The 16,252-nt window shown below is 46.1% G+C and overlaps 1 protein-coding gene across 1 annotated transcript in view; it reads right to left on the reverse strand.

Annotated features, from left to right (window-relative positions):
* Window positions 1-5,287: 5,287 nt before the first annotated feature.
* MMP19 (matrix metallopeptidase 19) overlaps window positions 5,288-16,252 on the reverse strand; it is a 35,128-nt gene continuing 24,163 nt past the window's right edge. The window contains exons 7-9 of the mRNA XM_088473143.1: window positions 11,925-12,089; window positions 11,399-11,526; window positions 5,288-6,715 (exon numbers count right to left, since the gene is read on the reverse strand). Of these exons, the coding sequence (XP_088329269.1) occupies window positions 6,479-6,715; window positions 11,399-11,526; window positions 11,925-12,089 (530 nt within the window). The 3' untranslated portion in view covers window positions 5,288-6,478. The remainder of the gene's footprint in view (window positions 6,716-11,398; window positions 11,527-11,924; window positions 12,090-16,252) is intronic.

A 16,252-nucleotide genomic window follows, 5' to 3' on the forward strand; every position in this document is an offset into this window, starting at 1 on the left:
TCACTATTTCTATGTGTTATCACTTGCTTTGTAGGTGATCAAGCCCAAACACCACACAATGAAGGCTGCCTAAATCTTCTACTCTACATTGATAATGGTTGCCGCTGCCTCAAGGTGCCCATCCACTACTAGACATGAAAACGACTGCACGATTACGACATTGTAATCGTGCAGTCGTTTGTCAGTATGTGATGAGCCTGCACTGAGCGAGCAGTCATTCAGTGCAGGCTCATCAATCATCTGCAAACATGCTGAATCTGATGATATCGTCAGATTGTCCAGCATGTTTGCACGATAATAGATGTCTAAACGACCAGCGGGCACACGTATCGCTGGTCGTTTAAGACATTTTTACAAACAATTAGCAAGTGATTTGCAAACTATTTATTAACAATTGAACGATAACGATATCATTATCATTCAATCGCTCACATAAATCGCCTAGTGGATGGGCACCTTCAATGTCTTGCATAATCTTTAGCAATGAGTTATTTGTCTATTTGACTATTACATGAGTTCTCCCAGGGGAACCCAATATGAGATTGCATACTGGGGCCAGACCCACATGGGTCCATGACCTCCAGTCCATTTGGATAAGATTCCATTTGGATAAGGGCATGTAATGCAGCCTGCTACCTGGAACTTCTGTAATGCTGTTTCTTCAACAGCTGGTTGCTATATCATTGTTGCTGATATGTAAGGCTCTGCAGTGCTGGACAGCAGGAAACCTGGGCTTCTGCAAACAGGAAACTACAATGTAGAACAAATTTAATGCAGTTGTGAAAACAAAGGGAAACAACAACAGTCTCACTGGAGTTAAAGCCACCAGGATGCAGTGTAAAGCTGGGTACACACTAGACTGTGTGTACCCAGCGATGGCAGATGCGACTGGACGATATATCGGGAGGTTAGTACACAATGCAGGATCTGGTTACGAGCATCTGATATATCATTCCCCCACTGCATCCAGAAACATGGTGTCGTTCCTCGAATCCCAATCTGAGGTGCAACAAATGTCGCGCGGGAGTGTGCAATAGTGCTTTAGGTCCAGAGTATAATCCCTCTGCTCTGTACTTGGGGATCTACTTGCAGCAGCCTGAATATAGCTGCAAACCTTTCACTGACTCATACAGGGTCCATGCAAACTCTTCACACAAGAACAGTAGCACCAAACACCGCTAGACCCACCAGATCCACGTTCTTTTGACTTTCTTTTTCACATTGTTTTATTTTTAAACACTTGTATGTTATTATACTGTATATGAGGTGCACTGAGCTGGTAATAAACATACATAGTAGGTATGACGGAAGGTTGGCTCATCTCTTTGATTTTTAGAATTCTTGTACTTTGGGCCTGATTCAGAGCCGGACGCTCTTTCAGAGCGCTCGCTCTGATTCAGGGCGGCTTTTTTTTTTTTTCTTTTTGAGAGCCTGCCTTCTGGCCGCTTGCTAAGCTGTGGGTGACCACCCACAGCTTTTGCGAGCGGCCAGGTGATGGTCGCGACCATCAGGCTTGCGACGAGACCCTTGTGGTAGGGTCTCATCCATCGCAAGCCCCAATGAGCTTCCAGCTCTAATAGAGCCGGAAGCTCACTACTGAGGCCGCCCCCAAACGGCAGGCGTTCCTTCGGGAACGTCTCCGTTTGGTCAGCCACCCCCCCCTGTCCGCCTCCAAAACGGGGCGAGCTGTCAATCACAATCGACAGCCGCCCCATTTTTGTGCGAGACCCGTAGCAACGGAGCGCCTGTCGCTCACTGGCCGGGTCTTGCGCATGCCGGAACCGGCTTCGGCGTGCGCATGCGCAGTGGCGGAACATCGACCCGCTTGCGAGCACTGTGCGCTCACGAGCGGGTCTGAATCAGGCCCTTTGTTAACATTTCTCATGTTACTTTGTGTGTAAAATGCCCTATTCATCATGCTGTCTTGACATTTTACTTACACAAGGTTATACATATTAAGGAATATCTTAAATAACATTATACCAGATTATACTGATGAATGTCTCCAATTTAATTATGAACCCATTACAAGGTAATATAATCGGAACAAAATACCAACCAACCGTACATGAGTCAGTCATTGGTCAGTTTGGAAGGCTATAGCTTCTGCTATTCACAGTTAGAATCTCTGCACTCTGCTTCACAAAGACCCAGCAGCCAAGAGATGCACTAAACAAGCTGCCCCCATAAGCCTGCCTGGAACCCGCCGTACAGGTCTGAAGCCACATTGATCTGCAACCATGCCTTGCAATAATGGGGTGGAACGGCATATTCAATTAGCTGCGGGGTTTACCCTGTGTCTAATTGTCACGCCGCATCTATTCAATTAGCGGGGATTCCTCCCGTGAGTCCCCGCAGTCAGACTTTACCTCGCAGCTCATGGAGGTGCGAGGTAAAGTCCACGTAAAAACAACCAAATCGGGCTCGCACGTGCGGAAAAACCCATTGATTCCGCAGTTTACGCGGAATCAGTGTGTGTTTCCGAGTGTGAGTCCCGATTTATCGGCGTGGGAAAAAGGCTACTTAATTGAATGGCTTTTCCCGTGCCACAGAGATTTGGCCGCCAATTAGTTGCAGGGGAAACCCTGCGGCTAATTGAATATGCCATAAGGTTATAGTAGGTACCGTTGCTTACCTACTGTACGCCTATCCTAAATCAAAGCATGTAGCAGATTCTCATTTGATAGCTGTATCCGTTAAAGCCTCATACCCACCAGCATCACATTAACATTTTAAATGCTACTGCAATGCAACAAAATAGATCTGAAAATGAAAAACCATTTCTTTCAATGACAAAATCCCCACTTGTGATTATACGTTGGCGAATTTAATGCTTTGCAACAGGTTAAACACATTGGGGTCAATTCAATTGGGGGATGCAATGGCAACTCGCCCCTAATTGAATCATCCCCCTCATGGCCTGACCGCCCCCTGGGCTAGCTGATATTTGTACACACCCCTATGGGCTCTGAGTTCGGAGCTACTGTAAGTGTGGCATATATTGAACCCTTTGAGATCAATGGATTAATGACCAATTACCTCTTAAATTTAAATCAGACAAATGTGGGTGAGACACCAGCTGATACCCGGCTTAGTGTTTGCAGTATCTGTAATTTGTTATCTCAAGTACAATATTTATATAGTATCTGCAGCATCTTATTCCAAAAATGTAATGTACAAGGGAATTTAGAAATAAATAAGTGATACATGTGGATCAATGGGAGAAAAATATTCAGAAAGTAGTAAGAAAATGATTACACTATATTATTGTGCCTTTATATTTGTGCATAAAATATGTGCATACATTCCATATATGTGTAATAATATATTTACAAGTGTATATAAAATGTGTGTGAGATGCATAAATAAAATTATACCGTACCGATTGTTCTATAAACACAAGTTACTAATAAATTCAATATCTATATAATGGTGTGTAAGCCATCACAAATTGCAAATATCATTTCATTATCTCACACACCCAGAAATTATGGCCCTCATTCAGAGGCGGTCGCAAGAAGCAAGCACTCGCTCTGAATGAGGGCGGCCGCTTGTTTTTTCAAGTGCGGCCTCCTGGTCGCTAGCTAAGCTGTGGGTTACCACCCACAGCTTTAGCGACCGACCAGGTTGATGGTCGCAATGGTCTAGACCACCGCGACCATCAGGGCTTGCAACGAGACCCTAAGGTTGGGTCTCGGCAAGCCCCAGGGGGCTTCCTGCTCTGATCGAGCAGGATGCTCCCCACTGACATCATTGCTGATGTCAGTGCGGCCGCCCACAAAATGGCAGGCGTTCGTTAAGGAACGCCTCAGTTTGTGAAACCACCCCCCACCACGCCTACAAAACGGGGCGAGCTGTCGATCAACAGCCACCCCTTTTGTAGTGAGCTCCATAGCGAGAGAAATTCTCTCTCGCTCCGGGGCTTGCGCACGCGCAGTGCGGCTGCTGCGCGTGCGCAGGGCCTAAACATCGACCCGGTTGCGAGGGCTCATCGCTTGCGACCGGTTCTGAATGAGGACCTATATTTTCATATGGTGGTGTATAAAATATCATCAATTACAGGTATAATTAAACTGGGTGAAATGTAAAACTAACCAAGATACATGACATTTACATATATTTGAGGCCTACAGGTGTCATATAATATTAGTCATAAGAAATATCGGTCTGGCTTCTCTTTTGGGAGGTTCACATACAATACTTTTTAGTTTTCCTACTCTAGGTGGTATATGTACTAAAATGCGGGTTTTTAGAAGTGGAGATCTCGCCCATAGCAACCAATCAGATTCTGCTTATAATTTATCTAGTAGTGGCGGCTCTAGAGGTGGGGCTGCAACGCAGTCCGAAATTCAAACGGGAGCCACACCAACTGCCAGCGAGTCTCAACCAGCCATGTTTGGGTGGGTAATTAGTGTGGCTCACCTATTTGAATTTTGGACTGCACTACAGCCCCACCTCCGAATCTGATTGGTTGCTATGGGCAACAACTTCACTTCTAAAAATCAGCACTTTTGTAAATCTATGTACTCTTAGTACTTTAGTTTTTTTTCACTGCAATTTTAATAAAGTACCACTAACTTTTACGTGTTTATTAAGTTAATACAAGTTAAATTTTTGTGTGCCTGATTCAGACCGGCTCGCAAGTGGAGAAATCACTCGCTCCGGGGCTCACTACAAGACGGGGCGGCTGTCGATGTTGATCGACAGCTCGCCCGTTTTGTAGGCGGGGAGGGGGGGTGGCTGCACAAATGGAGGCGTTCCCGAAGAAATGCCTGCCATTTGTGGGCGGCCCTACTGACATCACTAGGCATGTCAGTATTAGACTTCCTGCTCTATTAGAGCAGGAAGTCCACTCGGGCTTGCAAGACCTGAGACCCTACCACAGGGTCTCCTCGCAAGGCCGATGGTCACGATAATCGCGACCATCGCCAGGTCGCATGCACACGCTGTGGGTGGTCACCCACAGCTGTGCGAGCAGCCTTGAGGCCGGTCAAAAAAAAAAATAGGGACGCCCTGATTCAGAGCGACGTATGCCTCTGAATCAGGGCCTAAATCTGCAAGATAACTGTGCACTCTGTTGAGAGACTATCTTTTCTCTTTGCTTCAGAGTGGCACCACTGGAGAGATCTACTGTATAATGTGGGGACATTTGGCAATCCTCATAATAGAGAGATCTTGCTGTTAAATTTACCCTGGTGCGATCTCCATCTTTGGAGATTATAACATTTCATAGGTAACAATGGAATATTGTCTTTAATGTAGACAAATAACTTCACACAGCAAATGATCTGCTTTACACCAAATATTTTATTGTTTGTACTTGTCACCTGCCAGCAGATGGCACTGCAGACTTCTGCATATTATAGCACTCTGAATTTACCAGACCACTGTAAAGCCAGACACTAACTGCAAATGCTGTACTGAAGGTCAAGCCTGCTGCATTCTTACATTATGATCTGAAGCAGTGTTTCCCAAACCCATTCCTCAGGGAACACTAATACCCCTTTTACACCGGAGCTAAAGCCCGGGTTATTGCAGGGTTATCGCTGGTAGCTCGTTGGTGTAAAACGGGAGAGGGTTGGATCGCCGGGTCCAGTGACCCGGCAATCCAACCCAGGTAACTTGCAGGGTTTAACACGGGAGTAATCCGTGAAACCCTGCTGTGAGAACGGCGCACTCCTTGTCATGATGACCTGGAGGGCGCCGCATGCCGGCCGATTGGTCCGGCTTCAGTGGCGCTTGGAGATGACGTCAACGCCGGAAAAACCGGGTCTATGGACACCCGGCTCCGGTATGAACAGCGCCGACTCAGGAATACCCTGGGTCAGTGCCGGCTAAATTCCGGGTCTGATCCGGGTTGGAACCCTGTTCCAACTCTGGTCAGACCCGGAATTTAGGTGTAAAAGTGGTATTACAGTGCATGGTTTCCATTTTCCTAGTTGGCTGACACATTTTGAAAGATCCACAGGTGGAGCTAATTATTTCTCTTGTGATTCTATGAGGAGACCTTGAAAACATGCACTGTTAGTGCGCCCTGCAGAATGAGTTTGGGAAACACTGATCTAAAGGTACAGCAACAATGTGTACTTCATATATGTCCAGATTTTAATGGTTGACTTGTCCATCGTACCCTGAATTTATTATGCTGTAGAAATATGTGTCCAATGCTGGTGCTGTTTAATTGGCAAATTATAGTCATGATTGCACAAACGAATTGGTCCTGGTCCCAGGAAATGGTGCTGTCTCCACAGTCGTTGTATTATGATATCCAAATGGTGAGACAATTGCTGAATGCACAGGGGAACATTCCTTTAGTTGCATTACATGGAATCTTCACTGATTTGCCTTTGAAGTTTTGTGCAATAGTTAAAAAGTGTCATAGACTTCAAATTATGGCAAGAGGACTCCTGGTCGTCTTTCTAGTTAGTGAGCAGGTCTCCAGAACTGCTGTAAATGAGCAACATGCCTTACAGTGTCATTAATCAAGGTGGTGGCACTGCATCCAACGCTCTGCCTTGCTCAGTGGGTACCCCCGATCCACATTTAGCTGCTTGTTTACCCTCCAGTACTTGTCTCCCTTGAAGAAATAAATTCTGCCATTCTTCCAGGTCAGGGCTGCATCCAACTTACCAGGAATTCCTGTAAATAGGCTGGAGATTTTCTTTGGATTCAGGTTGCTCCATCCTAACTCATCCCACTGCCAATACTTATCCCCCTGCAAAGAAGAAATGTATGATTTACACTCTATTTATAGTATTGCTATGCAGTCGATACCCTTTAAAAAAAGCAAACATTGGCATATTAAAAATACCTGAAACTAACATCCCCTCTTGGTGCCTAAATTAACCTCCGCCACCCCTGGTGCCTAAACTAACCTCCCCCTCCCCACACCCTAGCCCTCCCCCTCCCCGCACCCTAAACCTAACTCTCCCCCTTACAGCCTAACCCTAACCCTCATCGTGGTGCCTAACGCTAACCCTCCCCCTAACCGCAGTACTTACCGTTTGGTTGCTGGCGGTCAGGATGCCGGCACCGGGATTCTGACAGTTGTCAGGATTTTGGCGCCGGCATTTTAAGCACCGGTATCCCGACTGTCAGGATATTAACCAGATCCAGATTTGAAATGTAGACTATGATATTTAGCGGATTTACATGTAATGGACAAGCAAAGGGAAATACCTAAGTAAATGAGGGATGCCAAGTAAATGGAAAGCAAAATGGAGTGAAGATCATGTGTTATTTAAGAAAACAACAATCAAGCATGGGCAGGACTGTTGAGAGCAGGGACAGCTCCAGATACTGGTGGGGGGAGTGTCCAAATTGGGGAGTTGCCGCACACTAGGAAGGGGGGGGGGTGGATTTGGCCCTCCCAGCCAAGTAGCTGATCCCGGGAGGGGGGGGGGGGGGAGGTGCGATTGCCCACCTATAACACTTGCAGGGAGAGAGAGGAGACTGCTGTTGCACACAGCAGCTTGTGCTGGGCTGGGAAATGAGACTGCTGCCACTGAGCAGTAGCGTTCTCCTCTCCCCCCTTGCTCGGTGTGCTACTAATCTGGGCCCCTTCTGGCAACCTGGGCCTGCATAAGTAGTACCTTCCCCTCTCAGCGTCCCTGAGTATGGGCAGGATCACATATGAATGTGCTAGACAACCAAACTCTGGCCAGGAGTTGAGGATTTAAGATCCCTAATAGCAGTCGGTCTTACGCCTAAATACTATAATACATTTTCAGCGATACACCCGAGTTCCTTCTTTAATACAATTTTAGAAGGGGAAGCTTTGGATGACGCTACCACATTGGCTGACATTATTGTAATCCCAAAACCAGGATGTGACCAAGCACACTGTGCAAATTATAGATCAAATTCTTTGTAGATATCAAAATTTATGCTAAACTCCTGGCAAACAGACTCAGGGCCTGATTCAGCGGGGAACGCAGTTGCTTATATGCATGCAATCGGGCGATTGTTGCGTACTGTGCATGCATCGCAGTGCACGTGCGCAAACTAGCCACTGCGATTGGGACAGCGATCGCATCGATTACACAGACCCATGGCAGAGTGATTGACAGGAAGTGCCGTTTGTGGATGGTGACTGGGGGATGGTCAGGCAAACGCAGGCGTGCCAATGCGTTTCAACAGAGTTGCAGGGGCGTGCATAAATTAACCACTGCGATACCATACGCAGCCTGAGGCCTCATAACGTGCGCTGAAGTAAGCTATTCCTGAGTGAGGTGACCTGCCTTAACTGTGCGTATGGGTCCGATGTTACTCGATGTTACCGATTGTTTCGCTATGTTGCCCAAGTATACGGATGTGAGTAAGGGGAAGTGGGAAACCTTATATTAGGCTGCGATCGCAATGCGAATGCAAACATTTACATATCCCCGCTGATATTAGCAACGTGCTTATAGCAGAAAAGCAATACTTGCTGAATCAGGCCCTCAGTCCGCTCCTCAATTCCAACCAAGACACATTCATCCCAGGCTGGCAGGCCTCTGATAATACTCTAAGCACAATTGATTTAATACATGCCATTCACAATCAGAAAACTTCTGCCTTGGTCCTTGTGCTCAATGCTGAGAAGGCTTTTGACCGCATTTCTTGGCCATTTATGTTTCAAGTCCTTGGATCAATGAGGTCAAGTTTCTTGAGGAAATTAAGGTCCTGATTCAGAGCCGCTCATAAGCGGCCGCTCGTTCGTTCCGAGCGATGTTTGCACAACTGCGCTTGCGTACGGATCGTAATACGCATGCGCGAACCAGTCAGTGCGGCCGAAAATCGTTTGTTCGCTAAATAGCGAATGCCTGCTATTTTGAGTGACATGAGGAGGCGTATGTGGGTGGTAACAGGGGAAGGTGCTTGAAAACGGGGAGTGGAGATCAGAACGCAGGCGTGCTTAAAGGTCAAAACGGGCGTTTTATGGGTGTGCATAATTAATACTGCAGCGTCATTGACCACGTCACTGGGTTATTTTATAGTCAGAACTGCTCGCAAGATTGTGGTAGGAAAAACCAACCACAAGAATAGCGAGCAGTTCATACGCTGGTCGATGTACTCGATTAATCTAATAAATAGCGGACATGACGTAGGATGCGAGCGCATGTTTTGTTCGCTCGTTCAGACCTAGAAGCGTGAACAGACCGCAAAGAGCGAACGGTTCATTTGAATAGCCACCCCTTTTTTTCTGAACAAGCGAGCTCAAATAGCGTCCGACTCTGAATCAGGCCCTAAGGCTCTATATCGCAAACCTAGAGTTATGATGTCAGCCAGTGGGGTTTGGTCCTCGCCCTTCCACATTTCTAATCGTGTTCACCAAGGTTGCAACCTCTCTCCCTTTATCTTTGTACTGATATTTGAACCTCTGGCAGCCACAATACGTGCTAACGCAAACATCAGTCTCTGTTGGTACTCACGCACAAGATCACCCTATATGGGCCTGATTCAACTTAGGACGGAATTGCAAAGCTGCACGCATGCAGCATTGCAATTCCATCCTTGCAATTATGGTAATACAGCAGGAGACATCACACCTGCTGCTTGCATTACTTATCCGAGCTGCGTTCTACGAAGCATCGGATAATCTGCGGGGACATCGGCAGGCTAAGTGACCCATCGGCAGGCTAACTGACCGCATATGAGAGACAGAGGCCAGGAAATTTCCGTCAGCTGATGGAGATCCTGACCTCTTCCCTCCCCCTTCAACGGTATTGACACGCCTCCATTTCGCGAAAACGGAGGCCGTCACCGCCCCCTCTCTGCCCACAAATGGCAGCAGACTGTCAATCAATTACAGTCTGCTGCCAGTCTGAAGCGGGTGCACTGCTGAATCAGGCCCAATGTTTTTTGATTATCACAGACTGGGCCGGATTAAGGAGGGGAGGTGGGGGGGGTTGGCGACAGGGGGCCTTCACACTACTGCATGCAGCAGCACATTCAGTGCTGCTGCATCAGCTTGGGACAGGGCAGTAGTGTGGACGACATTACTGTCCCATTTACCACCAGGTTGTACCTACTCCCAATGGCAAACGCCTTGTACTTTCCGCAGCCACATGCCCAATCGCAGCTGACTGGAGGAAACCTTTTGTTACTTGGCTACAAGCAACACTTCCCAGGATTTGGCATGTTTGTAAAATGTCATTTATGTCCAGTATTATAAACAACATGTCCCTAACTTTTTCTAAAACGTTCATATTTCCATGTCCAACCCCTCTAAGTACCTGTCACCCCCTCTATTGCCTCCCCCTCTCTCCCCACTTTTCCTTTTGCAGGATGCCAATTCGCCGCTCCCCTGTCTTTTTTTTACTATATAAAAATCTGGAACAACACTGTAACAACTTGTTAGGCCTGCAATATGTATCTCCTGCTTCCAGTTTTTGGTATTCCTGTTTCTACTTGTTTCCCATATTTACTTGTACTACTGCTCTGTTCACGTATGTCTGAAGTTATACTGCTGCATAAAGTTTTTTAAAAAAGCATCAAATTACCATTTTTAATGCTACAACAATGCAACAAAATAGATGTGAAAATGAAAAAATAAATCCCACTGCTTCCAATGACCCCATAAACACTACCGATGCTACACTTGGTTGCCTATAATTATGGCAAGTACAGTATGGGTAAAAACAGAAAACTGACACTTTGAATGAGGTGTAAATGCTGGGGTTTGCTGTAGCATATAGGTGTGTGTGTGTGTGTGTGTGTGTGTGTGTGTGTGTGTGTGTGTGTGTGTGTGTGTGTGTGTGTGTGTGTGTGTGTTAATTGTGTTGTTAATTCTCCTCAGGGACACTCCATCATGACTTGGGGGATTTCTAGCACAGCATTGCTGTGCCTATTGCTAAATGAGGCATTCCAATAACATTGCCAGGCACCACATAAGTTATTTATTGATCATCACACAGTATATTATTCTTTTGCTGGATGGATTGGATAACTTATTCATAAGTGACAACCCAACTATTACAATTGACTATAAAGCATATACAGACAAACTGAAATGGCAACCGTGAGAATCAGTATCAATTCATATCTCTCAATCCTTTCATACTGCATTGTGTGGTCAAATGGATGGTAGTAGTATATGGTCAAACTGCATTATTCATATTTGCCAACTCTACCGGAATTTCCAGGAGCCTCCTAAATTGGGGGTGTTCTCCCAGCTCCCAGGAGAGTAGACAGCCCTCCCACACCCTGCTCCCTTCCCTGGTATTGTCCAATAGGAAGGCATTTTCTGCAAATGGCATGATCACGGCCCAGCCCTTTGCAACACAGGTAGGGGGGCTTTATGGTATATTTCACACTGACATGCCACGCCCCTCTCACTTGGACCTCCTCCTCCCAAGATCTCCTGGAGGCCAGATAGAAAAAGATAATAGATATAATGTAATTAAATTAATTTTACCTTAAAAAGGAATATCTTCTGGTTTCCTTCCAAGTATAAGGCTGCACTGATATTCGGGGGTACCCTAGTTAAAACTTTTGGGTATCCTGAGTTCAATTTAAAATCTGTGTACCTCCATAACTTATTTCCTGAAAAAGAGCACACAACAACACAACATAAGATATTGGCTTCAGGTGAACCAGAGTTAAACTCAAACAACAAGGCTCATTGCAGCCTACACGTAAATTCCATTGTAATTACATTTTTGTTTCACTTTAGTATAAATCAAACAAATAAAATGAAGAACCACATTAGCTAATGCTGTCTGTTGTTTCTTGGGAAACAAGGAGCGATTTACTTACCTCCTTAGCTGAAATAAAATTGATCACTCCCACTAATTGTTAGAGGAACTAGATTTGAATGAAAAAACGTGTAGTAAAACAGTGAGATTTAATGTACTAATAGCCCTAACCATTCTGTGGTGGTAACCGAAAGTGGCCACCTGCATTTATCTAGTGGGGGACTGACTATGCAAAACACTACTTACCTTTAAAGAAATATGTCCTCTTGGTGCGTTTGGAGTGAACGGCAGCATCCAGGTTTCCTGGAAGCCCTTTCCAGAGGACCTGGATCTTGCTGAGCGGACTAATGCCATAATCAGTAATTGTCCACACATAGTCTCCTTTAAAGGCATACGTTTTCCCATAAGGCCCTGCATGTAAGAACAGAAGAGTCAGTACTAACAGGAGCTATTTGCCATGGCTCTGGTATGTCTTTAATACATTAAAAATGATCACTATGCAGCATAGCTATGCTATTAATCTTCAACAACTTTCCACTTTCCATTGCTGTGTCAGCCTCAAACTCTAGAAATAGAAAACATACTTTATGTAGTGAAACACTACAATTCCTGGCGCTGTTATTTTATAAAGGACCTTAGATAAGTAACTGCTGCAGATAATTAATAGGGTCCAGTTAAAACCCAAAGAGCAATATGATCTAAAAAAAAAACCAACAGTTAAGTGATTAGCAATAATTACTGCGCTGGTACTAAAAATTCAGATGGTAAACGTTATTCTCTCTATTATCAGACAGGTGGTTTGTTTAATCATATCAAACATAGGTTTATTTAAAATAGACAGAAAACAATGCACATATATAGCAGCAATAAAAATAATAGCAGAATAAATAGAAAAATCTATGAAAAATATGCAAAAGAAATTCACACAAAATATACAGAACAGTTTGTCACTTCTAGTTGCTGTATCTGTATATTTATCTGTTTTTGTATCTGTTAGTAAGCCTGCAACCTAGTAATACAATTTACACATTTACACAAATAGCAGCAATAAACTCGTACATTTATACCCAGTAAATAGTGAAATCTATGAGAAGTATGCAAGAGAGCTTCCAGCAAAATATCCAGGACAATGTATCACTTCAAATAGCTATAATTTTGTGGAAAATCTGCAACATAGTAATTCATTTGATATATTATAGCAGTTGTTTTGCTTTTAAAAGTTCCATCAAGCAGGTCAAATAAAACCGGTAAAAGTGTAGCAGTGAAAAAAAATCCCTGTGTCACTGGTGTCCCAGTGCACACAATAATGGCAGGGCCGGATTTCCCACTAGGTATCCTAGGCGCTCGCCTAGGGCCCGGCGGGACCCAAAGGGCCCGTGGACGGGCCCCTTTGCCCGAAGACATTAGTCTGATCACAGCGCGCCCAAAGGACCTGAGTACCGCGTGACGTCATGACCCGCCTCCACTCTCAGTGAGTCCCGTACTGCTGTATGCAAAGTGGCCTCCGGGCAGACTGTGTCACTGTGAAACAGATGCCTGCGCAGGCGCGCCGCAGCACTCAGGAGGGTTCCCGCCGACGTCGCTGAAAGACCTGTCCCCAGCCACCAGTTCTCTGCTGCTGCTATTGGAGCCAGCAGGTAAGTGTGAGTAGGGGTCTATGAGGAGGGCTGTGAAGAGGGGATATGAGGAGCTGTGATGGAGGTGACTGATGAGGGGGAGTGAGATGGGCTGTGAAGAGGTGATATGAGGGGCTGTGATGAGGGGGAAAGGGGCTGTGATAGAGGGGCTGTGATGAGTGAGGGGCGCTGTGAAAAGGGGATATGAGGAGTTATGATGGAGGGGCTGTGATGAGGGGGAGTGAGAGGGGCTGTGCAGAGGGGATATGAGGAGGTGTGATGGAGGTAACTGATGAAGGGAAGGGCTGTGAAGAGGGGATATGAGGGGCTGTGATGGAGGTGACTGATGAGGGGGAGTGATAGGGGATATGAGGAGCTGTGATGAGGGGGAACGGGGCTGTGATGAGTGAGGGGCGCTGTGAAGAGGGGATATGAGGAGCTATGATGAAGGGGCTGTGAAGATCATGACGTCTGAAGATGGTGTAAACTACCAGTGCTAAACTCAAAATAGCTTAGCTTTTTGGAGTTTAGTACATAGGGGTAAGATCGTAGTCTCCACTGATAATAATGGGTACTGTGATCTGAAGGGCTAATTAGCACTTTGAAGGATATTTCTGTGAAATCTCCTGCAATGTGCCATTCGTACAGCCGAAACGCGTTGGGAACACACACCTACCATCACGTCCTGGAAACCTTCTTTCCTGCTGAAGAACCCCCCTGCTGTCCCAGCGACCGCTGATCACAAGGAGCTGCCAGCACCTCCGGCGAGCGGCACCCTCGCCTTGTGACCGTGACACGCCCGGCTCTTAGCCTCCCCGCCCCCGCCCCACATTGGGCGCCAACAGCCGCAGGAACCACGAGGAGCCGGCGTTCACTGCACACACACAGCATCCCTCATCCGAACAGCCTCACGCGGCCGTCCCGCTGCACGACGTGGCACACACGCAGGTACCGGCCCGCATCCCAAACACGGAGACGCCGACCTGCCGCAGCCTGCACATCCAGCCAGGCTCCATCCACCACGCTGACCCACCCTGCCAGCGCAAACAAGACCAACTGTGCCACCATCACGGGCACAGCCGCACCAGTAGCTGCAGCACAACAAGAACGGCCATCTAACCTGCCGCTGTATACCATCAGAGACTGCCGACCACCACCCCCAAATCGCAACGCCTACACAGGCACCTACCGGTAGGTAAGTTGTACAAATTGCGGGACGCCGCCACATCATCTATCCTTACCAGACTTCCACCTACACTGTGCCGGGCGTTAAGACTGTTGACCAAAGGTCCAGCAGGGACAACGTGCTGGTCCAGAACTGCACGGAAAAGGAGCCCCCTAAAAGGGTCTACCCACCTTCCCCCCCGTGCACCCATCCTGCTCTTCCCCCCACTGCTCCTGGGTCAATTACCCTCTAGTAGCATTGTGCCTACCTACCTTAAACCAATAAAATTACCTTGACCCAACACCACCGTCTACGTCTCTCTGTCATACAGATCACTCTTACCCAAGCACTTTACACACTGCCCCACCATATAGAGAGCGCGCCTTACCCAGCTTTTACCATGAGCAATACATACAATTATGCAGAAACTGCTGTTTCTGTATAATTTTATGTAAAAAATAGACTGCAGTGAAAGACTTCACCGGGGGAAGATGACACTGCACATGCGCATAGCGTCAGCTTCTGGGACTGGCTGGGGGCTGCGGGAAAGAGAGTCCCCATAGGCAAACAGTAGTTTACGCCATCTGAAGATGGTGTAAACTACCGGTGCTAAACTCCGAAAAGCTTTGCTTTTTGGAGTTTAGTACACAGGGGTCAGATAGTAGTCCCCATTGATAAGGGGGACTGTGATATGAAGTGTTAATTAGCACTTTGTGGGAGATATCTGTGAAATTTGTGCTCACCCCTACTAAAATCTGTAATCTCTCTCTACTGGTATCTTTCCATCACTGTTCAAGCGTAAAGTGATTACTCCTATTCTAAAAAAGAAATAAAAAAAAATCTAACCCTATTTCTCAAATTACCGTCTCATCTCCCAGCTCCCATGTCCCTCCAAACTACTTGAGAGACTTGCCTACATTCGCCTCACATGCTTTCTTCACACACACAACATCAGTTGTGGGTTTCGTTCCCAACACTCCACTGAGACAGCATCGACTAATATAGCGAATGATCTGATCACTGCTTAGGGGGGTATCCAATTAGCCCTGAACATTGTTCGGGTGCTAATGGATCCCCCGGGGCTATCCAATTATCCCTGAAGTCCGTCCGACGCCGGCACTTATCAGGACTGTTTTATCGGAACGTGATGGAAAATTATCCACGAAAGTGCTATTTTTTCACCCCTGAAATGTCGAAAACACATCAGCTTATCACAGATCCTATGTGTTTTCAGAAGAAATATCCTATTATTTTGTCTGAAATAATAAGATAGGGGGAAAAAACATTGTCGAAAAAAACAAGGGTAATCAGTGAAAAATCCCTGTTTTTTCGCCAATCGCAGCTAATTGGATTCCCCCTAAGTCTAAAGGCCATTACTCACTTCTTTATTCTTCTGAATCTCTCTGCTGCATTTAACACTGTTGACCACTCTCTTCTCATACAAACACTACAATCCTTAGACGTTCTCATCATACATATCTAATTGCTCAGTGTTCATTTCACTGAATCCACCTCCTATTTGCTACATCTATCAGATGGAGTCATTTGGAGTACCACAAAGCTCAGTCTTGGCTCCCCTACTTTTCTCAATCTATACCGCATCTCTTGGCAAATGTATCAGCTCCTTTGGATTTCAGTATCATCTGTATGTGGATGATACACAAATCTACATATCCTCCCCCAGATTTGTCACCATCTGTATTGGTCCGTGTCACTAAATATCTTTCTACCATTTCATCTTGGTTGTCATCTCGCCACATCAAATGTAATCTTTCCAAAACAGAATTAATAAT

This window comes from Taudactylus pleione, unplaced genomic scaffold (assembly GCF_031769625.1).
Source record: "Taudactylus pleione unplaced genomic scaffold, aTauple2 ptg000130l, whole genome shotgun sequence".
Lineage (NCBI taxonomy): Eukaryota > Metazoa > Chordata > Amphibia > Anura > Myobatrachidae > Taudactylus > Taudactylus pleione.